Source organism: Gekko japonicus, unplaced genomic scaffold (genome assembly GCF_001447785.1).
Source record: "Gekko japonicus isolate JY-2015 unplaced genomic scaffold, Gekko_japonicus_V1.1 scaffold1758, whole genome shotgun sequence".
Taxonomy (NCBI): Eukaryota; Metazoa; Chordata; class Lepidosauria; order Squamata; family Gekkonidae; genus Gekko; species Gekko japonicus.
The window spans coordinates 226,383-253,838 of record NW_015167104.1 but is presented as its reverse complement, the minus strand read 5'-3'; the positions used below and the strand labels follow the sequence as shown (position 1 = coordinate 253,838).

General features: G+C 43.1%; 1 protein-coding gene across 1 annotated transcript in view; it reads right to left on the bottom strand.

Moving 5' to 3' along the window:
- The window catches only part of BCAS4 (breast carcinoma amplified sequence 4), a 75,882-nt gene extending 58,126 nt beyond the window's left edge, over positions 1-17,756 (bottom strand). Inside the window, exons 1-2 of the mRNA XM_015412938.1 lie at positions 17,439-17,756; positions 3,715-3,786 (exon numbers count right to left, since the gene is read on the bottom strand). Coding sequence (XP_015268424.1) covers positions 3,715-3,786; positions 17,439-17,642 — 276 coding nt within the window. The 5' untranslated portion in view covers positions 17,643-17,756. The remainder of the gene's footprint in view (positions 1-3,714; positions 3,787-17,438) is intronic.
- Positions 17,757-27,456: the final 9,700 nt, after the last annotated feature.

Sequence of the window (27,456 nt, the reverse complement as noted above, 5' to 3'; positions counted from 1 at the left end):
TTCCCTCCCAAGCGGCGGCAGCAGTCGCAGAGCGTTCCCTGCGCATGCGCAGGGGACGCTCTGTGAGTTTTGGGGGGATTTAAACATCCCCCCGATTTTTTCCCCAACATTTAGGATTTTTGTGCACATGTGGGGACTGCCCCACGTGTGCACAAACCTCTCCCTCCCCCCCGGGTGCCCCCGAAGTGCGGATTTAGATATCTGCACAGACGGGGCCACTTCACTATTAGATATATAGATGCTTGCTTCTTTAGATCAAGCTGTACGACCTTAAAAAGAAAATCTAATGTGATTAATTTTCTTTTATAAATGTAACAGTGTTCTTTTCCAAAATGCCATTCCGTTTTCAGTTCAGCCTCATATTTGCCAAAATATTGTTAATATTTAAAATTAAGATTCTTCATGTATCACACAAATTAATATGTACAAATTTATCCACATAAAAATTTACTGAGTCAAATCATTGTGTTAACCAACCCTGAAGAGCAGGATGTTGAAAGGAGTTAAGCAGATTCTTGTGGAATGTTTTATTGACTCAGTAATTGAAACAATGCGTCTATTTTCTTAACGGCAACAAAGATAAATTTGGTTTATTTACTGCAAGAGTTCAAGTGAATCTGAAGATGATATGAAATTTTATCAGATTCGGATACAGTTTCATACGCTGCTGGAAGGAAACTATCACTACCATTTCAGGTACTTAGCTCTGCAAAGCACAAATTCAGCAGACTAAGCACAGCATTTTGATGCTGTCAGAGAAGGTCAATAATCCGTATACAACCTAATTATTCACAGCCACATGAGGTTGTAGAATGTTTCCACATCTAAACCACAGACGAAGCAAGCAAAAAAGCAAAATGCTAGCTTAGTGTTTGCTACAAAACAGGTTTGTTGAGACAGACATCTTCAGAAAGGTTTGAAAGTTTACTGGACTAGGCCAAGTAATTTTGAACATTTAAACAGTCATAATGCCAACTTAATGTATCTTGTTTAAAGATTAAGTACAGACAAAATTCTGAATGAAAGTCACCCTACGAGTAATTCAAAATAAAAAACAAAATTGAGAGTATTTCTTCAGTGGCTCTCAAAGTTCCAAAATGCATCAGTACCATAAACTTGGTGTGAAAAGTTCAGTACTTGAAACGGAAAGATATGCCCTTTATAACAAATGTATATTAATTTAGCTATTTACACCTTGCTGTTCTCCCCAAGAGGACCCAAAGAAGCATACACCACTGTCCTTTCCTCCATTTAATCCTTACAACATCACCACGGTGAAGTAGGTTAGGCTGAGAGAGTATGACTGGATCAAGGTCACCCAGCATGTTTCCATGCAGAGTGAGGACTCGAACCTGGGTCTCCTAGATTCTAGTTTACACTTTAAACACTACTCCACGCCCTTGAGTGAAATACAGGTATCTGAGATTGCTCAACAAAGAAAGTACAGAAAAAGTTTTGTTATAAGTAACTTGATTACCCAGAACATTCAGTAAATACCCATCATGGAAAGGCCAAGCTCCTCAGCCACAATACCACTGCATCTTTTGGCACATTCACACTCCACTCCCAGTTCTTCAGCTGGCCAGATTCATGAAATGGTTCAGAAAGACGTTTTGGTAAAGGCTTGAGGACTGTGGCATATACTACTGTGTACTGTCTGTTGCTGCAAGCAGGCTCCTACTATGTAAATCCTGCCAGGCTCCAACTATGTAAATTGTTTAACGTGCCATGTTCAAATGGTTATGCTTTGTTTTAAATTTCTGCTTATTTTCAGATTTCTGCAATCCAAATCAAATTGCATTGTTTACTGGATGTCCCATTATGTTGATTGTGTTGACTTAAACTGTGTAATCCTTAAACCTAAGTGAGAAAGGCAGACTATAAAATATGTAAATAAATAAACGGCTGGGCTTCAAGAAAGTTGGGACTGCCAGCTGACATTCTCCTACGCTCCCCCTCAGCCTGCCTCAAGCTGTAAGAAGCCAGCTCTGCTAGAGGACTAGTGGGCAGCTGGTCTGCTTGTCTCCCTGCTGTGTAGGATGGCTCTGTGGCTTAGGAAGGCAGGGAAAAGTTCCTGCTAGGCATGGGGACCATCATCATGGCACTCCCAATAGGGTGGGATTTTGTTGATTCTTCTTGGTAAGGGGCAGGACAAAACAATAAGTTAGTATATCTGGCATATTTGATTACTCATCAACCCCCGTTCCCCATAAACGCTGATAACAAAGCTTTTACTGTGCATTGATAGGGTGGGATTTAAATGGGCAACACACACACACACACACACACACACACCACTTTCTACAGATGCTTCAGACAGTCCATGGAATCTGTGGATCCCCAAGAATGCTGACTTGTAATTAAATCCCCCAAAACAGATTGTGTATGCAGTTATACACTTCTAAGTCCCCTGGAGTCAATTGGGACCTAGAAAGGTATAACTCTGCTTATGACTGCACTATATCTCTCATACTTATATAAATAACATTGAAAACCATGCCAAAAAGAGATAAAGCACTTCAAACTGTGGGAGGGTTTAAAAGGAAGCAAAGATTTGTTCTCAGTTTGTAACCTGTAGAAAAAAATTAAAATATAATTTTAAGATACAGATAGTATTATAAGAATCAATTTAAAGAAACTACTTGCCATAGCAAAATTATCGAGATCGTGGAATCAAAATGGTAAGTACGCTAATGTTAGGTTGAATAGCAGTTAAAGAAAAACAGAACTTACTGTTTCAAAATAGAGCTCATACTACAAAAATATTTAGTACCTACCTGGAAAGAGACATTACAGCACCGTCTCCTAGTCTGAGCCGATACATTCCATCATTTCCTCTCTATGTATTTGTATAGTACCTCCTAAAAGAGTACCAGCACAAAATTCCACTTACGTTGCCATATATAGTAGTGATGAAGGATATGCCTTACATTAAACTTTTTGTGATTTTTTTTTACAAATGTGTTTACTTATGTGGTATGCAGAGGAGTATGCTATTACCAATAATACTGTTCAACCTATCCCGTATCTCAGATCACCAACTGGAAAGAAGCCAATATACATGACATGACAGAGCTGAAGCTTGTGAGAATGTGCTTTATTCCTTCAGATAAAAAGTACAAGATCTCCAGTAAGAAAATTCTCCTGAAATGCTCTTTGGGCTGCTACAAATTAGATGGCATGAGACTTCATCTTCTCTAGATACCCAGAGGAAGAAAACATACAAAACCCAGAAAAACCAATATCAATTTATTTGCAACGTTTAAGCAGCTGAGAAAACCATTGGATCCAAGCTCTCTCTGTGTGTGTGTGTGTGTGTGTGTGTGCGTGCGCGTGTGTGCGCACACACGCATGGGGGTCTATGTGTGGAGCACATGAAATTTACAAGCACAGAGCACAAGCCAAGGCCCTTAAAAATTAGTACACCATAGTGCCACCTTGTGGCTCAACCATCACTGCTCTCTGTAATAAAAACTATTTCAGGGAAAGTAGTTATCAAGATGGCTGCCTCAGGAAGTAAGACAGTGTGTGTGTGTATGTGTGCGTGTGTTCGTGTTCACTCCCTCTCTCCACCACGGCTTGCTGCTGCCTTGCCTGAGCTGCATGGTTTCTAAATCACTCACAAGATGGCCTCCATAGGAGCCAGAGAGAGAAAGAGAGAGAACACACACAGTTACAGTCTCTAAGGCATACAGGAGTTGAGCAAACACATACCATATCAGTCATGCCGCAGAACTCATCCAGTCTTATTAACATCTCTTCTATGCTTTCTTCCACTTCCTGCACCTGAAAACAAAAGCAGACACAATATAAAGTAGTTGCATCTGTGAAATGGAGAAGAGGGACTACCTCCTAAAAGCAAACATTAATGCAATAAAGTTAAATGACGATACTTTTTAAATCAAAATTTAATTCTGACATACATGTTTATATTTTTAACATGCTCTGTATCAGATGGACTGATACTAAAGAGCAAAGGATTATGTAATGAATAATACATGAAAAAGACCCTTTTTTCAAGAACCATGTTAAGACTTGCAAACTTAATAGCCTTCAAAGTTTAACTTGCTCCATGAAATCCCTCATACATAAGATGTCTCTAATTTTATACATTCCCAGTGATATACTAATTATCATGTGTGTGGACAGTCCAGGCATAGTTCACATGACTTACAAAAATGGTAAACCACATTCCAGTTAATCATGTTAACTATTTAAGAGCCAGAATCTGTTTCAGAAGGATTACTGGACTTCAAAAAAGCAATACTAGATAGCGATCTGAAAAAATACAGATCTCAGTTGAGCTTTACAAAAAATGGTTTTCACTTAAACTGGTGGGACACAACGAAAGAGCAAGAGATAGGAAAACTTTTATTTGCAAGTTCAAACTTTCTTCTCCTGGGTACAGATGAAACTTCAGAACTACAGCATATTTTTTACAGAATATTTACATTTTGTTCAAATTTGCTCTTCAGACAACAACTTTAGACTTGTTAATGGGATCAGGTCCCAGGATACTCGAGCACATTAAAAGTCTGGAGTGAATTCAAGAAGAGAAGGACAGTCTACGTTCAATCACCTTGCTTTATTGATCTTGGTGTCTTCTGATGGCTAGTGCAGACATTACCTACTTATATATAATATATATGCACAAAACTGCAGATCCACTACTGCAACGTTTGCAAAGTTTGCATAAGATACAATACTACGCTTTTAAAAAGGTAAAAACCCACAATATTTGCAGATTCAGATTAATATCAGGAGAGAAACACACAGAAGAAGAAGAAGAAGAGATTGGATTTATACCCCGCCCTTCACTTGGAGTCTCAGAGCGGTTTACAAACTCCTTTCCCTTCCCCTCCCCACAACAGACACCCTGTGAGGTGGGTGGGGCTGAGAGAACTCTGACAGAAACTGCTCTTTTTCAAGGACAGCTGTGCCAGAGCTTGTGACTGACCCAAGGTCACATCAGCAGGTGCAAGTGGAGGAGTGGGGAATCAAACCGGGTTCTCCCAGATTAGAGTCCACACACTTAACCACTACACCAAACTGTTCTTTTCCCACGTGTAAATGTACGGTCAGAAATAAATATGGTAGGGTCCAAGTTTAGAGCAGAGGTTGAAGATGATTTGGAAAGTGATAAAATGAAATAGTATTCTGTTAGAGCGTAACAATCTACTGGCACTGGCAGCTAGAGCAGAACCACACTTCCCTCGCATATAACCAGTATCTCTACAGGGAAAGAAGACGGTCAGAACTTAATACAATATCGTCTACCACACAATTTCCACTAATTCCAGAGATCAATGTACAGATATATACAAAAGCCCAAATTCTCAAAACGACAGACAGACTAATGAATATCCTGTGACACAAGCTTTTGTGACCACTTTGTGAATTTCACAGAACACTTTTTCAACAAAGAATTTTTAAAAAGAATTGTAACAGAAGGTCTGGTCAATTTGAAAATTCTGATAACCCATCACATTTTGTTTGAATAAAGGGTACCATATAGGAATCATTGTGGTCATCAATGAAATACATTTTAAAAATTCTGAGTATATACATTTAACCACACCAGGAAACAAAAACTGATCCCAGATTACAGAAAATCAGAAGAAAGTAAGGACAGGCAGTATTAATGATTTAGTCAACAATAGCTAGGAAATCGGGCAAATGGTGATTTATACTAGTACTAACATACTGTATGATCAAAGCAATGGTATTCCCAGTAGTAATGTATGGCGGCGAGACTTGGACTATAGGGGAGGCCGAGCGCCGAAGAATAGATTATTTTGCATTATGGTGCTGGAGAAGACTCTTGAGAGTCCCTTGGACTGCAAGGAGATCAAATCAGTCAATCCTAAAAGAAATCAACCTTGACTGTTCCCTGGAGGGCCAGATCCTGATCAAATACTTTGGCCACCAAATGAGAAGGGAGCACTCACTGGAGAAGACCCTGATGCTGGGAAAGACTGAAGGTCAAAGAAGGGGACAGCAAAGGATGAGATTTGTTAGACAGTGTTATCGATGCACGAACATGAAATTAAGCAAACTCCAGAGCACAACAGAAGACAGGAGGGCCTGGCGTGATGTGGTCTGTGGGGTCGCGAAGAGTTGGACGACTGTGTGACTGAACAACAACACCACCATACTGTTGCTATTGTTTATAACCAGTACTCAGAAATGTGTAAGTCGCCACCTTGGATCATTTTACTTTAGTTTTAGTTCTTAGCAACTGTACATGGATATTTTAAAATGTGTATATTGTTTTACAGAATTTGCCCCTTGTACATCACTCAGAGCATGGTGTAAGCTGGGATAGGGCGATTAATAAATCAAATTAACAACAACAATAACAACTTTAATTTCACAGTTCAGGTGCCTCAATATCACAATTTGTGCAGTTCAGGTGCCTCAATATCACAACTCCAGCATCCTGTGTAGTTTGACCCAAGAATTTTTGTCTGTGGGTTAGCTGTGGAGCTGCGGTGGCTCAAGTGGTTAAGACGCTGAACTGCAGGTTGTGGAAGGTCGGTAGTTCAGCAGTTCGAGACCCGGGTGCTGCATGATGGAGTGAGCTCCCATCTCTAGTTCCAGCTCCTGCCAACCTAGCAGTTCGAAAGCAAGAAATTGCAAGTAGATAAATAGGTACCACTTCGGTGGGAAGGTAACAGCGTTCCATGCACCTTGGTGTTTAGTCATGCCGGCCACATGACCATGGAAACGTCTTCAGACAGCGCTGGCTCTTCGGCTTGGAAACGGAGATGAGCACCGCAACCCTAGAGTCGGATTCGACTGGCTTTCGAGCAAGGGAACCTTTACCTTTACCTTTAGCTCCAACCAGCTTTTCTACTGGTGAAAAAGGGAGATGGAGGTCTCCTTTGACCACTAAAAAGGTGATGTTGGGGATCATGCTCCCTAGCTGGACAAAAGCCTTGCAGGGTGGCAGCTATAGTAAGGAGTGAGATTAGGTGAGATTGAATGAAAAAGTTGGCTGGATCCAACCCTATGAAATCTAAGTAAATGAATCATGGGTACATAGCCGTGCTTTGAATAGCAGAACTAGGTGACCACTTAATCCCTTTTCATTCTTTTATCAACATAATCATTTAGAGTGCACACAGGAAAAAATAAAACATGATTAATCACTGGCCAAGTCTGAGCTAAAAACAATACCATATCTTTAAAAGCTTCTTTCAGCTTCCATTTTAGCTAGAGAAAAGCTCTCCTTGAAAAGACCTGGGTATTTTCTACTCAGGGATGGACTTGGGTGGTTTCCCTATTGCTGCTGGACTGCCAATACACTGCAGTGGCAAAAGGGCTTCTGTGTGGAAGGTTCCCCTACGTTTTTCCTACCCCAGTTCCCTGACAGCTGCCATTCCCCTGCTCCACCAGAGGATTTTTCAGTGTTTTCTTTTTAATTGGCAACTGAATATCATTATGCCAATTATCACATTCACTGAATTCCCAACTTTCATCTTTTTTTTAAAAAGCTTCCTGTCTTTTTCATTATGGAGATATAAAGGGAAAGGCATACCTCTGTAATAAAAAAGGGTTAAAGACCTACTTTAAAAAAAATGAAATCAGGTAGACTGTTATAACTTTATAATGCTATCACGATATTCAATTGTCATTTTTTTTAAAGCCCTCCAGTGGGTGGGGGTGAAGAAAGGACACTCTGGGGGGAGCAGGGATGGGGAAATGGGACCAATGGGACTGGGAACAGGAAAATACAGACTTTCCCATCAACATGAATGCCACTCCAGCCTTGCAAAGCAAAGGAAAATTGAGAAAGATCACAGGAAAGACTGAAAACTCAGAAGGTACATAGAAGCACCACAGTGCTGTGGGGAAGCAGGAAAAAAACCCAAACACTTCCCAACAGCATCCAAGCTGGGGCAAAAAAATCTATACAAGTGATCTTAGTGACCTCCAATTCAAGGATCAATACCTTTGTTCCACTGCCATTATAAAAAGCCAACAGGTTCTATAGTTGCAGATTTGGAGGCCTGAATGTAAAAGAAAGCTGGTTCCTATGGAAACATGAGTTTTCTTATAAATATCCACAACATGTTCCGGTTGTATTACCATAGGGATCTTGTGCATTCTTATTGAAAATAAATTTTAAAAACAGACCTTAAAACATTCACAGCAGACTCTGCATATATTATATTTCACCATTCTCTGTATGTTTTTGTACATCACCTTAAGCGCATGAGAGGAGTCATTACTCAGTGGTAGAGCACATGCTTACAGAAGATGCCAGGATCAGTCCTGGCATCTTCAGGTCCTCAAGAACTTTCTGTGCCTGACATCCTGCAGAGTCACCACATGGCAGAACAGACAGTACTAAGCAGCATGGATCAATGGTACAACTATATAAGAAAGCTCTATATTAACAGAAAGATGATCAATAGATTACTTAAATAAACAAGACACTAATAAACGCTTGAGTGGCGTGGGGAAAAAATGCATTCTATCATAACTTTGAGCCCATCCATGCTATCAAAGCACATTTTTCACATGATAGTGTAGTTGGCTTCTACTGAGAGAACTTTATCTCCTGCTTTGATGCATTGCTTATAAAATGTGGCTTTACAGGCCTATATAAATGATAAGTCATAGAGCCAGCAATCTGTAGACAAAGGGCATATTCACTTGGGAGCTTCACAGTGCTAGTTAAATGCTTTTCTACTAAATCAAACATGTGAGAAGCAGTACTCCTCAGAAGAAGATAGCAGTATTGCAAAATACATTGTGCAACATCTCTGTATGTGAGCTTATGGCATCACACTGATCCAACAATTCTCCTCTCTGCTGCATGCACTTGCAGGGATCCAATACATGTTAGTGCGCTCATCCCATTTGTATAAAAGTAAACTGAGCTGAATACAGAGGAGGGGAAACCAACAGTCCATGCATGCATACACTGAGGGAAGTGGTACTGGAACTATGGGCAGAAACAGACATGGTTTGTATTTGGATTGGGGTAGACCAGGAAAGCGGGGGAGGGGGGATGTAACCCTTCAACCACTGCTCAGTTTTTTATAATCAAAACCATACTGCAGGCATTGTTATTAGAAGTTCTAAGAGGAACACAGACAGGTTTTCTCTAAAACAGTAACAGCAGCAAAGGAACCCAATCATGAGTGAAACAAAGCAGGAGTTGAAAAGTTAAATCCCTTCTTCCCTCTTTTGCAAACCTGGTTGAAATCACAGCCACGCATGTGAGCTATTTATCTTTTAGAGTCATGGAGATCTGTGATCTTAATTGTTGCCGCTCTGACCTACATGCAATCCCTTAGTTACTACCTTTTAGACACAAAAGATCAAGATGACAGTCCAACAACCCCCATACATCCTCAGTCCCATTACCAGCTTACCCACTCTTGCTACAGCTGCTGCTATAATAGTCTTGAATGATGAACAGCTAGATTAGAGTCAAGTAGCAACTTAGAGATCAACAAGATTTGGGAGGGGGGGTATGGCCTTTTGAGCATCAAAGTTCCCTCATCAGATACAAGTAGAGGAGGAAGAGATTGAATTTATACCCCGCCCTTCACTTGGAGTCTCAGAGTGGTTTACAAACTCCTTTCCCTTCCTCTCCTCACAGCAGACACTCTGTGAGGTAGGCGGGGCTGAGAGAGCTCTGAGAGAACTGCCCTTTCAAGGACAGCTCTGACAGAACTATGGGTTGCCCAAGGTCATCCAGCAGCTTCAAGTGGAGGCGTGGTGAATCAAACCCAGTTCTCCCAGATTAGAGTCCGCACACTTAACCACTACACCAAACAATTAACACACTTAACCACTACACCAAATCCATGAATACTTATATCATAGTCTGAAGATGGGAGAAGTGTTGTAAAGAAAGGAGCCAGGATGCAGAGGTACAATGCAAAATGTAATCTGAACAAAGAAGAATGTAATCCAAGAAGACACAATTGACTATAGCCAAAATGACAACTGCAGAATCATGCAGAATTTCATACAGGGATTGTTAGAACTGTCCCAAGTATACAGGAAACAATTAACTATGCAGTGTGAAAAAATGGAGCCTCTCCAAAGTTAAAAAACAGCTGAAAAGCATTAAGGTGGCTTTTAAACAATTCATCTGTTTCAGGTTTTTCCTCCAGTGAGCACAGAGAAATGTGCATGGCAGGTTAGGCTGAGAGGTGACATATGTCCAAGGCAATTTTGTAGATTTTATAAACAAGTGGGGATTTGCATTTCCCATGTCCAAGTCTATCTTCTTTCTAAGCCTACATGCCAGCTATCAGTTTGAATATCTATGGCTGTTTCCACATGGATGTTTTACTTTACCTTGGTTTCCCTGGTAAAAGTAAAGGTTCCCTTGCACGAAAGCCAGTTGAATCCGACTCTAGGGTTGCAGTGCTCATCTCCATTTCAAAGCCGAAGAGCCAGCGCTGTCCGAAGACGTTTCCGTGGTCATGTGGCCGGCCTGACTAAACACCAAGGCGCACGGAACGCTGTTACCTTCCCACCGAAGTGGTACCTATCTATCTACTTGCAATGTCTTGCTTTCGAACTGCTAGGTTGGCAGGAGCTGGAACTAGAGACGGGAGCTTACTCCATCTTGCGGCACCCGGGTCTCGAACTGCTGAACTACTGACCTTCCACAGCCTGCAGTTCAGCGTCTTAACCACTTGAGCCACCCTACAGCAGCACTATTTTCAAGAGCATTTACACGACGGCATCCTCTATTTGTCTTGGTCCCGCCCCCCCGCTGCAATCTTTCCAAATGTGCCTGGTACAATCTTTTTGGGAAGATAGCAGTAAAAGCAATGCTAGATGCTGTGTGGACAGGAAAGTGTACAGTCTTACAGATCCTGCACACATTGGTGCCATTATCCTTGCCCACAGCCCTTAGCTCATTTTGCTACAAAGTTATAAAGGGAAAAGGTGCAGGTTGCACATCACAAATATTTCCAAACATCTCTACACGATCATTAAATTAGAAGGTTGGTTTTCAAGTCCTCCCAAATGATTATGGAAAACAATTATGCATTATGTGACAGGTACATGAAATAAGCCTCACTAACACAAACCTGCTACAACAGAGAAACAAAAGCAGCAGAATCATGTGACCCCTTGAAGGATAACAGATTTACTGTGAGATAAGCATTTATGGACTACAATCCACATGATTAGACAGACGTGAATTGCTGTCCTCAGTTGAAACCAAAAAAACCATAAAACATTAAGATGAACAGCAGGGTGTGACATGTCTCTGTAAAACCAAAATGAATATAAGATATGAACAATCAACAATTACTATATTACATAATTATCGTTCTAGTCACATTACACTTGTTTAACGCAGGTAGGCTGTGATCACACACACTAAATAATCCACTTTCAATGTACTTCCAACTGGATTTTACTGTGTGAACTGGCAAAATCCAGTTGGAAAGTGGATTGAAATTAGATTATTTTGTGTGTGTGATTGTAGCTGTAGTGAGGCAGGGAACGGAGTGGGCAGAAAGGCAGGATAGAAATGTTGTAAATAAATAAATAAAAACTCATGACCCTGATTAAGATTCAACAGAATTTGCTGATAAATTTTAGATGACACCCTTCCTTTTCTCTTTGGTGATGAAATAGATTGTTCCTGTGTTTCTGTTGGGCCTCATAGATCTGCATATTCACTTCATTTGATTGGTAGGGTCATTTTAGAATGCCTGATCTAAATAATTTATTTTTTATTTTATTTTTTTATTTTAGATTTATAGGCCGCCCTCCCCGCAAAAGGGCTCAGGGCGGCTTACAGATGAGGCAAACATGCCAATAATTAAAACAGCTAAAACATGATAAAACAATCATCAATTATATAATACAAGGTGCTCAAGTTGTCTCAAAGTCCTCAGTAACAAGATGGGCTTCTGGTGTTGGTAATCTCAAGTCAATTGTATAGTTCCAGGTGGCAATACCCTTCATTCTTCATTCCAAGGCCATCGCACACACACACCACAGATGTTACCCAAGCCAGTTGGTAGTGGTGGTGCGGCGATGGTACAGTAGCAGTGGCGGCTCCTACTCAAAAGTCTGGCAGAAGAGCTCCATCTTGCAGGCCCTGCAGAACTGCGCAAGGTCCCGCAGGGCCCGGATCTCCTCCGGGAGCTCGTTCCACCAGGTAGGGGCCACCACCGAAAAAGCCCTGGCCCTGGTTGCAGCAAACTTAGTATCTTTAGGGCCTGGGGTTACCAGGAGGTGTTGAGTCCCCGACCGTAGTGCCCTTGGGGGAACATATGGGGAAAGGCGGTCCCTCAGGTATGCTGGACCCTGGCCATATAGGGCTTTAAAGGTAAGAACCAGCACTTTGAAGCGAACCCGGTACGCTATTGGCAACCAGTGCAGCGTTTTCAGCACAGGCCTGATACGGTCCCGTCTAGAGAGACCCATCAACAGCCTGGCTGCAGCATTCTGCACTAGCTGCAGCTTCTGGATTTGTGACAAAGGCAGCCCCATGTAGAGAGTGTTACAGTAGTCTAGCCTCAAGGTGACCGTCGCATGGATCGCTGTGGCCAGGTCATCATGGTCAAGGAATGGAACCAACTGCCGAGCTAGCAGAAGATGATAAAAGGCCAACTTGGCAGTGGCTGCCATCTGGGCCTCCATTGTTAAGGAGGAGTCCAGGAGCACACCCAAACTCCTAACCTCTGACACTGGCACCAAAGGCACCCCATCGAAGGTCAGGAGGGGGAATCCAAACCCTGAACCAACCCGACTCAGGCCCAGGTTTAGTTTCAGCCGACTCAGTCTGAGCCAACCAGCCACAGCTTGCAACGCCTGATGAAGGTCATCTGGGCTGGAGTCCGACTGGCCGCCCAACATTAGATAGAGCTGGGTGTCATCTGCATATAGGTGACACCCAAGCCCACATCTCCGGGCAATCTGGGCAAGGGGGCGCATGTAGATGTTAAACAACATCGAGGACAGCACCACCCCCTGAGGCACCCTACAGTCTAGAGGATGCCTCTGGGACTGCTGATCCCCTATCGCCACCCTTTGTCCCCGACCTTGGAGGAAAGAGGCAAGCCATTGAAAGGCGAGCCCCTGAATCCCCACGTCAGCGAGGCGGTGGGCCAGCAACTGGTGGCCGACCATGTCGAACGTGGCCAACAGATCTAACAACAGTGCTGCCACCCCACCTCGATCCAGATGCCTTCAGAGGTCGTCAGTCAGGGTGACCAGCACTGTCTCCATCCCATGACCCGGGCAGAAGCCGGACTGGAAAGGATCTAGGATAGAAGCATCATCCAGGAAGCTCTGTAGCTGTAACGCCACCACCCTCTCAATAAGTTTGCCCAAATAGGGCAAATAAAGTTCCAAAGAACTAGAACAACTTCAGTTCAGGCCTTGGCTGCAGATTATGAGTTGTGTACTATGCTCTGAGTAGTAGCTGAAAACATGTAATGTCAATGGATTTCCAATATAAGGAGGTGTTTCTCCACCACACAGTTACATTGTGGCGTCCAGAAAGCGAACCTGTTATATGGTCTGGACTAGAACCAGCATTAACAGTAGAACAGAAGTGCTAATGTCCTGGAAGAAATACAGTGGCTATGGCAGACTCACACTCGGTAGCAACCTATTATAATACAGGCCCAATAGAGAGACAGGTCATCACTTATTTCTCTTAGTGCTCCCAGACAAGGGCCACAGTACACATAAAAGAAAAGTGCCCAGTATTTGCCTCAGGATTTTTTTTTTTAATGGGCATTTTTTTGGGGGGGGATTCAGGTTTTGGCCAAAGCTGTGGGTAAAAGGGTTAACAATTTATCCCTGCTTCCCTAAAGCTAACTCCAACTTGACCTACGGGAGAAACACAGTTACCCATCTGAAGCAACCAACAGGGGTGTGTGTTTTAGGGAGGGGAATATATAAATTGTATTTCTTCCACTTGAGGATACTTTCAGAGGGTAGCTGTGATGGTCTGCAGTAGAATCTTAGAGACCAGCAAGATTTTGGGGGTATGAGCTTTTGAGAATCAATGCTTCCATTTATATTTCTTCCAGTGTGTATCTGACAAAGTGAACTTTGACTCATTAAAGCTTGTACCCTGGACAAGTTCGTTGGTCTTTAAGGTGCTACTGGACCCATATCTTGTTCTTTCAGTCAGGTTCAATTTGTTATTGCAGCGTCACTTGCAGGGAGAGAGGGTAGGATTCAGCTTCCTTTCACCTGTGCAGTTCAGACCTTCCACTCCTTTCTATCTTATTGCTACAAATCTAGGCTTAAACAAATGGCTCTGCCATCATGGGCAGCCGAGTTGGTCTGAAGCAACAGAACGAAGTTTGAGTCCAGTGGCACCTTTAAGACCAGCAAAGTTTAATTCAGGGTATAAGCTTTCGGGTCCATGCACACTTGTTTCAATGTATCTGAAGAAGTATGCATGCACATGAAAACTTCTACCCCAGAATTAAACTTTGTTGGTCTTAAAGGTGCCACTGGACTCAAACTCTGTTCTTTCATCTCAACTAGTTCATCCTAAAACTCGGTCCAGTGATTGCTTTTCAAAAAGGCCTTCAGACAACAGAGCCTCATCCAGACAGTGATATGCAAGCAAAACCATACTACAGCTTTAATTGAAGAATTTTGGATAGATCACAGGACATTCCCATGGATTAAAGAAGGATTCCTGCGAAACCTTAGTCATCGGATGTTGCTGGCAACCTATGCGGTACACAGTTAAAACTGGAAGTATTTCAAAATACTAAAAACTAATATGCAAGTATCAATACATGAGTATGCTTTTATTTCTGAAAGGAATAACTACTTCTCAAAATTACTCCCTTTATAATAAAAGCTCAGCAGTACCAGAATAGTCACAGTTCCATCAGATGAGAATAAATTACATATATTAAACACAATATACATTACGAATGAAAGCTAGTCTCCATGTACAATGAATGGTGCAACTTTGGCCCCTCTCGTTTTTTATACTCCCATTTAATGCCTTGATGAGATACACTTTTACCAAAGGGGGTGAGCACCTGTGCTTAGTTGTTGATCTGGGGGGGGCCCTTCCATTTTGTGTGCCTATTTTTCATTTTTAGTATATAACAGACTTGTTCCAAAACCTGAGCAGAGGTTCTTGTGCAGAAAAGTAAATTCTTATGCATGTGGAAAGAAACTCTCTATATGTTTCATTATACCACCTGCTTGAGATTTCTCTCTGGATGGCAGTGGTGGAACGTGCCACCAAGCCACAGCCGGCTTATGGCAAGCCCTCATGGAGTTTTCAAGGCAGGAGACATTCAGAGGTGGTTTGCTATTGCCTGCTTCTGCATAGAGACCCTGGACTTCCTTGGTGGTCTCCCATCTAAGTACTAACCAGGGCCGACTTTGCTTAGCTTCCAAGAACTGATGAGATCATGCTAGTCTGGCTTATCCAGATCTATCATTTTTTGTCTCCTTGTTCACAGCATGCCAGGGGTTCAACTTGATAATGATTTTTATTTAGTAATTCTTATTCTAACTGTCCCTTCAGGGAGTTCAGGGCAGAATTCATCATTTACCCTCCTTAATTTATCCTCACAACAACTCTGTGAGGTAGGTTGGGCTGCAAGAGAGACTAGCTCAAGGTCACGCAGCAAGATCCGTGATGGGGGAGAAGGGGTTTTTGAATCCAGTTCTCCCAAATCCTAATCCAACACGCTAATCACTAAAACACACTGACTCTCCACAATCTGCATCCCTTGGAGACAGCAAAGCATTCTACTCAGGATGCTGACAAAGAGGCCTTGAGATCATGGCCTCATAAGAATATGGGCCTTCTGCATAGAGACCCTGGACTTCCTTGGTGGTCTCCCATCCAAGTACTAACCAGGGCTGACTTTGCTTAGATTCCAAGATCTGATGGGATCATGCTAGTCTGGCTTATCCAGGTCTATAATTTTTTGTCTCCTTGTTCACAGCATGCCAGGGGTTCAACTTGATAACGATTTTTATTTAGTATTTAGGTCTACTGCCTCGAAATGTGGAGGTTCCCTTTAGTCACCATGGCTAGAAGCTACTGACAGACCTATCCTCCATGGATCAGTCTAATCCCCTTTTAACGCTGCCTATGCCTGTGGCCACCCTGATATCAGAGACAAAGCAGGGTCAACCCCGGTTAGTATTTGGATGGGAGACCACCAAGGAATACCAAGATCGTGAAGCAGAGACAGGCAATGGTGAATGACCTCTCAAGACCTCTTTGCCTTGAAAACCCCTCCAGGTCACCATAAGTCAGCTGCACCTTGATGACAAAAAAAAAGCCTACAGCCACCACTACACCCCCTGGCAGTGAATTTCACATTTTAATCACTCTCTGTATAAAGAATAACTGTTTTTCTGCCTATTCCACACCCCTGTCCAACATCCAGCTTTAATGGTGTGCTGTGTTTATTTTGCTTGAGGTTCACAAAAAGTATTATAGTGACGGTTGGGGGGGGGGCTGGCAGTTAATTTCACATTTTAATCACTCTCTGTATAAAGAATAACTGTTTTTCTGCCTATTCCCCACCCCTGTCCAACATCCAGCTTTAACGGTGTGCTGTGTTTATTTTGCTTGATGTTCACAAAAGGTATTATAGTGACGGTTGGGGGGGGGGGTGTTGCAGACCACTGTGGCGAAACTCCTCTACCACCGCCTTTTTGATAACTCCACAGAGGGACTCAGGTGGGCAGCCATGTTGTTCTGAAGCAGCAGAACAAAGTTTGAGTCCAGTGGCCCCTTTAAGACCAACGAAGTTTTATTCTGGCCTGGGTATAAACTTTAGTGTGCACAAGAAAGCTTATACCGAGAAACTTTGTTGGTCTCAAAGGTGCCACTGGACTCAAACTTTGTTCCACAGAGGGAGCCAGCCTACTACTACTGCAAAGTTAAACTGGAGACCAAAGGCACCCTCAAAGTCAAAGCTTACTCCACCATCAGGTTTCAAGATCGCTGTCTGACTTCAGGAACCTTGCATCGGATGACGTGCACGTGAACGCTTATACCCAGAATTAAACGTTGTCGGTCTTAACATCGCTCGCGGTCTCAAGTTTTGTTCTGTTGCTTCAGACCAATACGGAAAACCCACGGACCTGAGTCTGACTTCAGGAAAGCCGAGGATGGAATAAACGTCGTTAGGTGCCCCTGAACTCCTGGTCCACCTTTTTTGGGGGGTGAGGGATACCCAATTCCGAGTGGCATAATAAAACTTCATTTAGGATGTCACTTCCCCACGGGCGTTGCCCCCCGACTAGCGCGGCCCCTTAAACGCTCCCCCAGACGCCTTACGCAACCCCCCCCCCGCCTCCCCCAATCCCTGCTCCTTTGCTTCCTTCCTCCCGCCGCGGGCGCCACTAAGGGACGCCTCGGGCTCCTCCAGGGCAACGGCCGCCCTCAGGCCACGACCATCGCCCGCCCACATACCGGACTCGCTTACCTCCGCCCCCGCCTCAAGGGCCAGGCGGAGGGCGAACTGCCGAGCCTCGCTCTCCTCTGCTGCCGCCGCTTCCGCCGCCCCCTCAGCCCTCCTCCGGGGCTGTCCGTTACGGTCTTCCTCCTCTGCCGCCCAGTCGCCGCTTGAAGGCGACGAGGCGCGTCTCGGGGCGACGGAGGACTCCTCCTCTTCAGCGGCGGCGCTCATGGTGGACTTCCACTGGGCCCTGAGACCTCCACAAAACAGGCGGCGGCGGCCGTGAGCGGCAAAGTCCTGCGACTGCTTCTCAGCCCCGGCGGCCGGCTGAGGCGAAGCCGCTCCTCCGGGTGTCGGTTTCCCGCAAGCAAGGTTGGGGCTCCCCCTAGTGCGGCCAGCTCAGAATGGCGCGCCCGCCTAGAATGACTCTTGAGCAATGTTCCCTCTAAGCTGTGGAATCTTGTGAGCAAAAATTCTACTTTGTGAGCTACTGGCATTAAATTTGTGAGTGAGCGATTTGGCTACTGCCTAAATTAGTTTGCTCTGGAGCCCTCCTTCCTGAGCTGAGACAAAAATGTGTGAGCTGGAGGCTAAAAATCTGTGAGCTAGCTCACACTAACTCAGCTTAGAGGGAACACTGCTCTTGAGGCGAAGGAGAGCGGCGCTTGTTGCTCTTAATGATGCTGGTGGTGGGGGGGGGTTGATTAACTCAAGGCGCCAATCCTGTACCGCGCTGAGTCATAAGAACATAAGAGAAGCCAATGGTGGATCAGGGCAATGGCCTATCCAGTCCAACACTCTGGGTCTGGCCCGTAGCTAACATGGGGCCCACGGGGCCCGGCCCCCTAGTGTTTCTTCTGGGCCCCCTCCCTCCTGGGCTGCCCCCAAAGTGCTCCAACTTACCACCTGCACTGTACTTTCATTTAATTAGCTGGCCGGCCCCCGAGGCCCCCTCCCAAAAAATTCCCTAGCTACGGGTCTGCTCTGGGTGCGTTCAGACGGGGCGTTTAAAGGGACAGGAGGCAGATGTTCGTTGTGTGAACGCGGTGAGTACACAGGTTGCAACCGGAACCCTAACCGAAGTAAAGCCCCCGTCTGAACGCACCCTCTGTGTCACACAGTGGCCAGAAATACCAGGTGCCATCAGGAGGTCCAGCAGTGGGGCCAGGACACTAGGAGCCCTCCCACTGTTGCCCCCCCCCAGCACCAAGTCTGAGAGAGTAAGGCTTGGTTCTCACATGGATGAGCTAAACTGCATTGGTTCACAGACTGCCCCTTGGTGTTAAAAAGGAAAAGACATTGCCTGCAAATAAATATTAAATAGAAGAGAAGAGTTGGATTTATACCCCGCCGTTCACTCAGATGCTGGGATCACACACACAATATAATCTACTTTCAGTCCACTTTCAATGCACTTTCCACCTGGATTTTACTGTGTAAACTGGCAAAACCCAGTTGGAAAGTGCATTGAAAGTGGATTAAGTGTGTGTATGTTCACAGTCATAGTCTCAGAGCGATTTACAATCTCCTACCCTTCCCCTCCCCACAACAGACACCCTGTGAGGTAGGTGGGGCTGAGAGAGCACTGAGAGAACTGCTCTTGAGAGAACTGTGACTGACCCAAGATGGAAGAGTAGGGAATCAAACCTGTTTTCCTAGATTGGAGTCTGCCGCTCTTAACCACTACATCAGACTTCTGTGACCTTAAGGATCAATTAGTTTAAATCCAATCTACAGGTCGTTGGATGTTGCTGAATCCCAGTCATTCACACCTGTATTTTAGTGTGTATATATATCAATGATTTGCTATAGTGTGACAACACAGTATCCAGTGATTTGTGGATACATCATAAATTTTATGCCAGCAGAATGTGTGTGTGTGTGATCCTTCAGATGCCATGAATTGGCTGTGCTGCTGTTTTATGCAGAAACTATTTTAAAATAATATAGTCTTATGGCTCCTCGAAGACTGAATTTTCATTCAGCAAAAATTTGGCCCCACTGGTGGACCTCCTGATGGCACTGGTATTTCTGGCCACTGTGTGATACAGAGTGTTGGACTGGATGGACCTTTGGCCTGATCCAACATTGGCGTCTCTTATGTTCTTAACTTAGAACCTGCTTCTTCAGTTTGGTGTAGTGGTTAAGTACACGGACTCTAATCTGGGAGAACCGGGTTTGATTCCCCACTCCTCCACTTGCACCTGCTGATGTGACCTTGGGTCAGTCACAAGCTCTGGCACAGCTGTCCTTGAAAAAGAGCAGTTTGTGTCAGAGTTCTCTCAGCCCCACCCACCTCACAGGGTGTCTGTTGTGGGGAGGGGGAGGGAAAGGAGTTTGTAAGCCGCTCTGAGACACCTTTGGGTAGTGAAGGGTGGGGTATAAATCCAATCTCTTCTCTTCTTCTTCTTCAGGTGCTATGAGTGTCAGTCAGTCAGTCTTAATGGCCCACAGGCCATTCAAAAGCAGAAAAACTCTATTATGTGTGTCCTCACTTTGTAGTCATTTTATATGAAAATGGGGGAACAGGATAAAGGGGCTGTAAAATGCAGGAGGTACCAAGTGAAATGTAACAATGTAAAAGTCAAACCAAGTCAGGAAAAAGCAGAGATGTTTATTTTGGGGGATTTAGATGACACTCACAATAGGTGGGCTAACTAGCTGCTTAACTAGTGAACATTCTCTGTATTTTTCTTGATTTTATTTAATTTTACATCAGTATGTTAAATCATTACTGTCTGCATTTCATGCCCCCTTAGTCTTGCTGTATTTTGTTTTGTTTTTACATAATAACACTGTATGGTTAGGAACCACTTAGTGCATCTAAAGAAGTCAGCTCTAGTCCACGCAAACTTCTGGAATAATATGTAGTTTGTTTGGTTTTTTTGATAAATTTATTTATTTGAGTTTATAATATAAGCCTATATCATACGTATACATCAGATCAACAAGACTACTTATACATCCTATAAAAACACTCATTTGTCTCTCAACAACACAGAACGTCATATCACTCAAACAAAGTACCTCAATAGATATCCAGTTCTTGTTCTCAACCTTGCTGACCAGCTTATGTCGAGTACAATAAACAAATTTAAATTGCTTTTAGGACATATATATTTTTAAATTCATTTTGTTTTAACTTATTTATTTTTAATATTTTCATTATATCCTATTAAATTAATTATACACATACATTTCCTATAGATCTACACCAATAACATTATACTCCCATCTTACAAGTTTGGATCTAGTTATCTTTTACCCCCAATTCAACTGCCTCATCATATACTGTGTTATCAAAATAAAATGTGGTTTCTTATTCTTAATGCAAGCCTTTCTAAACCCAGTACACACAAATAAATTATTACACAGCTACATAAATACTATTCCCTGATTCAAACATCTCGCATTTGTTTTCCAATTTTCCCCCTTAGTTTATCAGTTCATTCATTGCATTCCCAAATTATCTTATCCCTTTTTAAATATTTATTCCCCACCAAATTTTAGTTGCCTTTATACCATTTTTAATTTAATAACTCTTCTCAGTAATCAGTTAGTCATTATCTGAATTTCCCCATGATTTATACATAAAAACTTTTCTAATCACCACTAAATTACCAAAAGAAAATATCACTAACATAAACAAAACTAAAACAAAAAAGACAAAGCCACGTTATAAATATTTAAATGCATTTGAGGTCGTTCTTCCATCTTATCAGGTATTAGGTGTAGACCCATTATTCTATCTTTTTATAAAGCTTTTTCTCCTAAGCATCTGCAGTCTGTTTTTCCGCCTCAGCATATCTGCATGTCTTCTTTCTTTGTGCTTCCCTTGCTTTCCAAGCCTATCCTCTCTCTCCTTCAGCCATTCTGCGTTCCTTCCTTTGATGTTCTCTTTAAATTTCCAAGCTCGTCTTTTCCGTCTTGTAACCTTTCTATCTCTTTCTCTTTCAAACCTCGACCGTCGTTTATTATACTTTGGCAGTCCAACTTTAAGGCATGTTTCTTTTTAAAATCTCTCTCCAGCTCTCTCATTTACCACCCATTCCTTCTCGTGTGTAAATTCCACTGTTTCTTTCTTCCTTAGATTCAGTACCACTCTCCTTATCTGAATCACCTGGGGACTCTTTCAAACTAGATTGCTCCTGTTCCTCAGTCTTTTCAGTTCCTTTCTGTTTGTTGTCTAACTTTCCCAATATTTCTGCAGATACTTGTTGAACTCCCTTTTTAACCGCCTCCTTCAAGATACTCAAAAACTGTTCGATATTCAGCTCACACACCACATTGTTTTCATCAGTCTCCTCCTCGATTTCATCTCTCCCAACATTTTAAGTCACTCTCTCAAACTATTTACTTAAGTTCTCCACATGATATTCTCATTTTTCTACAAACATCAGTCATTATTCTTTTTATAAATCCTTATAAACCCAGTCCACTGCCACCAAGAATGTCTGAAATCTTCTTCCCCCCGAAAACAATAACAACACGTACTTAAGTCCCATTATTTCTCTCGGCCGTTTTCTCACTCCCATTTTGGGCTTTTCGTTTTGGGGGGCTTCTTTAAGGCTTCAATATCAAACGTACTCACACTTTCTTCTTTTTCTGTGTTGCCGTGTTGATCATTTTATGCACCTTGTGTTGGTTAAAAACAAATCCGGATGGCTGCAGCTAATCCGAGCATGACGGACGCCACGTTCTTCCCCGTCCTGCTTCGGGGCAGTTTCTGAGCACCCCCCCCCGCGTGCCAAAAACGGGGGGGGGCAAAAAAGACACCCGCTGCTCCAGCCCTCTCTCCGGGAGGGCTGGCTAAGTTCTCCCGACACTCGGGAGACTCGGTAAGAGCTGTAAGAGGTTCGGGCGGCATGGAGCAAACCGCGCTCCACCCGTCGCCACGCCGCACCGAAAACGTCCCAATATGTAGTTTGTTTTTTAAGGTGCCTCTGTCACCATCAATGGCCTGCCTCGTTGTTGGGGGAAATTAGCTGTGTGGCACTGGAGACCAGAGGGGTACAGGGATCACACACCAATCGTATACCAAGGTCTGGAACAGTAGGAATACTCCAGATTTGAAGAGTACATTAAATAGATTTTATTAAAGAATTTCCCTAATTACAAGCACACTAAACATTCAAGAAGAGCAAGCAATGCAGAACTAAGAAAGCAGAGGTGATTGATAGCGAATAGAGGGGTCAGCTATGGGGTAATACTACCTGTCCAGACATGCAGAGGTCCATGAAGAAGGGATTGTGGCCCAAACCAAAGTTTGGGGGTGAACTGCCAGTTGGCATCAGGGCAGACACACAATCTGAGGCCATGTGCCTTGACAGATATAGACATTGGAAAACAATGGAGGCCAATAGGAGGTCTTGAGGGGCTTGAAGACAAAAGATTACCTGGGCCATTGAGGAGTCCCAGGGGTGCAGTGTCAGGAGGAGCCAGGCGTACGTGTGACCAATGGGGTTCCAGAGGGGCAGAGTCTGAATTCACAATAGCTCTGATGGAATTAGCCAGGTGCGGGGTAACTGTACAGGAGCTGGTTGAATAGATCTGATAATCACTAATGGTTCTGCCAAGGTAAGAACATAAGAGAAGACAATGTTGGATCAGGCCAATGGCCTATCCAGTCCAACACTGTGTCACACGGTGGCCAAAAATACCAGGTGCCATCAGAATGTCTATCAGTAGGGCCAGGACACTAGAAGCCCTCCCACTGTTGCCCCCCCAAAACACCATGAATACAGAGCATCACTTGCCCCAGACAGAGAGCTCCTATCTATACCTTGTGGCTAATAGCCACTGATGGACCTCTGCTCCATATGTTTATCCAATTCCCTCTTGAATATATTGAATAGGCTCCCCAGTTTACACAAAAGGTGGGAGATGGGTTCCTGATTAGCATCAGGAAGGATCACGAAACATTTGAATGTATGATTGGTTTATCTCAGTATCCCGAGGGAGGAAGGAGCAGGAAATACAGTTGTGAAGATAAAGGATTCTCACATAGACATCGGTGAACACAAAAGGGCTAGGTGAAGTTCTGGAGACTGAAGGGCTATTTGCGAGATGGCTTCTGAATAGCTTTAGAAATGCAGATACAATACCTGGTGGAACCCACGGTTATTCCATAAACATACTTCTTCTGGGTAGAGGGGGAGGGTTGCCTTGTATCACCTGAAGTTCAACCCTTTTGCAGAGCTTTGGCTTGCTCTGTGCTTCAGGCCAGGAGTGCCTTCCTTGGCCTGAGTTGGTGGGTCTCTGGTTCAGGTTAGAAATGGGGTGCCCCTGCTGTTGGGGCTACCCTAGAGTAAGGCAGCACCTCTAGGCTACACCTCAAGACTCCAGAAAAAAAACTTTGCCACAGGTACTCCAGTATTTCTCACAGTAAGCATGAAGTGTGGGTGATAGGCACCTGTCCAGTAAACTCATGGGAATATCTGTTTTGGAGAGCCATCGTCCAATCTGAACTTCCAAATGTATAAACGCAGGCATTTCAGGATTTATATTTGTCATTTATATTTTACAGATTTGCTGTAAAAATTCACACAGGAGGATGGTCATGCAGTGTATGGAGCCAATCTCAGACTATTATAGTAATAATTTATAAAGTACCTGAAACATTAGCCTCTTTGCAAGAATTGATTTAAAAACAATAAACCCTACCCACAGGTTCATAGACTGACACACATAAACACCATTAAAGAAGGGTGACATGTGCGTCACTTTTGCTGTGGATAATGAAAATATCCACCAGAAGGCCAGGTGCTTGACAGCTAAATAGGTAAGTTTGTCATGAAATATTTATTTCGAAAGTTAGCATTTAGTCTTTCTACTTTGACTAGCAGTCAAGATAGTTTAAAAGGAAACATAATTACACTAAACATAGCATCAGCAAAAACAATAATCAAATTTAAAATCAGCCAGCAGCGAGCGAGAGATCAAAAATCTTATTTAATAAAGCTCATCTAATTTCAGACTAGCACATGTGCAGTCATTCTTAAATGATGGATGTGTCTTAAGAGAGGGATCTTAAGTTACGTGTATTAATATGGTTGCATTGGAAAGAGCTCATACAATAAGCAGAAACAGTTGACCAAACTGAAATATGTGGCTCTTTGTGAATGGTATTAATTGTAAATATGGAGGACTGTAAAGAATTTTCCTGAGGATTTTTAATGATTTGTTCAATTATTCCAACACTCAGAACTATAACATATTTGCACCTTGCATGTTGGATGTGGGCAGAGTTTTCCCGCAAACAGCAATATTTCCATTAATTATTTTTATTACACTCTGTGTGTACTACACTAAGGGATAACTTCTAGAAAATTTGAGCCCCACACAATTTTTAAATGTACTGCAAACCATGGACACATAAGATCTAGTTTGTTTTATCCATATAACACATGGAGTATGCACCTATAGCATTTTAAATCACAGGTTAGTACAATTATATAATTTCAACTATTTCCTCTCAATCTGTAGGACCAACAAAGCTATAAGAATCTGACCTAAATTTAAACATGCATAAAAGGAAAGACTGGCTGTTCATCTTATGACTCCTGTTCTGTCAAAGTCAATTTCCTTCTGTTCCTATTTCTTCGAACGCCTTGGGGGTGGGTGGGTGTAATCTCTCCATCCTTGTATTATGCTCAGGTTATTGATAGCTGCCTGCAACCTAACAGTCACATGCCCTTTTTCTTCCTATCTCTAACCACTACATCTTCTTCCCCTCTTCTAATCCCTGTCACCCAGACATGGTCACCTTTCCCACCCTCAGTCCTTTCACCTAGTGGCCTGTTTTGAAAGGTTTCTCCTCCCCCCTAACCCCACTACCTTGCCACCATTTCCACCTTCTCCTTTGGAGGTCCTCTCTCATATGCCTTGTGCTGGAGGTGATGGTACTGGCCTTCTTTCCAAATCCTGCCAGTTTCACCCCCTGCTTCCCCCTTCCTCCATCCCACTGCTTCTCAAGCTTTGGTGTTTATGCGTATGTTTCAGCTCTGCTTGACCTTTCCTTGTTACCACGGCCATACTCACTCACAACCTTTATTAAAGACCTTGATGCTTGCCTTGCCTTTTTTTCTTTGTGGCAATGTCCTCTATCCAGCTCAACATCTCCATTTTGCTGTTTGATATTTCTACTTGGATGTCTCATTGCCCTCCAGGATTTCCATTGTTCCAAGTCCTCATATCTTTGTCTCTACTTCATATTCAGGAAGAATGTTTTAATCCATCCTGTTGATCAGGTATGAAGTCTCATCTTGCTTCCTCTCTCTCTCCTTTGCTCTTTGTAGTCAGTCTTTTGCCAAATCACATTTCTCCTTCCTGTACTCCACTGTAAAAAATTGTTGCCCTTTCTGTCAGCAAAACCCGCTGGTTTATGTTCAGACTGTCTCCTTTTTTATTGTAACATTCTTCTCTTGGGTCTTCCATTGCCATAACTAGGCCCTTTGCCTCTGTTCAGAATTCTGCTGCCAAAATCATTCATTTTTCTAATCCTTCAAGCCATTTGGTGTTGCTACTTAAACCCTGCACTGACTTCCTGCTTGCTTCTGGATCCAGCAGAAATTCTTGATTCTTACTTTCAAAGTCCTTCATAGCAATACCACTTTTTCTGTTCCCACATCTTGATAAAAATCTTGACATATCCTTGCTTTATATACATTATTCATCCTTCCAGACGTACTACACTCTGATATCTGAATGTCAGCTGCTCCCCAAAATAATTATGTTCTTTCTACTTTACTGCCCATGTAAATGAAATTCTCACCCACTACATGACATTGCTCTTCTTAATTCAAATCCCTCCTCAAATTCTTACTTTCCCCATTAATTTTGGCACATCCCTAAACCTATGTGTATTTTAGTACATATTCTTCTCGTGTTTATGCTTGCCTCAGTGTTCTTCCCCTGCCTCCATTGTTTTCTCTTCGTTGAATTTTGGATTATAAATTCATTGGGGAAAGGACCAGGCATTAAAATAATTAATTAAAATACAGAAATTTAGAATTAACGAATCTGCAGTCTGTATTAGAGATCTCCAGTTACACCTGTTAATGGGTTCCCTGGCAACCACCAGCTTCTTCCTCAAAGTAAAAAACAAATCCTGGTTTTCCTCCAGTTCACTGGAGAAGGAAACATTTTAGAAGAACACAGGAAGCATCATCTTTGTGGCTGTTGAGAGCACCCATTTAAAAAGAGCTGCCTGCATCATAGGAAGATGCTTGGTTTGAAGCCTCCTAACATTTTGTGGAACCTTCCATTATTTGTCATTGTTTCCCCCCTCCTCATGGCAGCCATCATGTGATTAGTTCTTCTTTGTAATCCAGAGAGCCAGTTTGGTGTAGTGGTTAAGTGCGTGGACTCTAATCTGGGAGAACCAGGTTTGATTCCCCACTCCTCCACTTGTACCTGGCTGGATGACCTTAGGCAAGCCATAGTTCTGATAAGGGCTGTTCTTGAAAAAGAGCAGTCTCTGTGAAGAGCTCTCTCAGCCCCACCCACCTCACAGGGTGTCTGTTGTGGGGAGGGGCAGGGAAAGGAGTTTGTAAGCCGCTCAGACACCTTTGGGTAGTGAAGGGCGGGGTATAAATCCAATCTCTTCTCTTCTTCTCCTCTCCATGGCAGCCATTTTGGCATCCACAGTGTGTTCTCAAAATTGAAAAAGTGACACGGGCTCAACAAAACTGAGGTTCGCAATCTATATATTTCATGATACCCTTAAACAAATAGGAAAGCTCTGAACATGTTAATATTAATGCTAAGTCACTCATAAAATTCATGCACCTTGATAAAATTCATCTGAATGTTCTTTATTGTGTATCAAATGGGCCAATTCGATAGTGGCCAGCATGGTGTAGTGGTTAGAGTGGGATCTGGGAAACCAAGGTTTGAATCCCCACTCTGCCACGGAGGGTGCCCTTGGGTCAGTCACACATTTTCAGCCTAATCTACCTCACAGGGTTGTAGTGAGGATAAAATGGAGAGGAGAATGATGTAAGTCACTTTGGGTCCCCCCATTGGGCATAAACATGAGGTATAA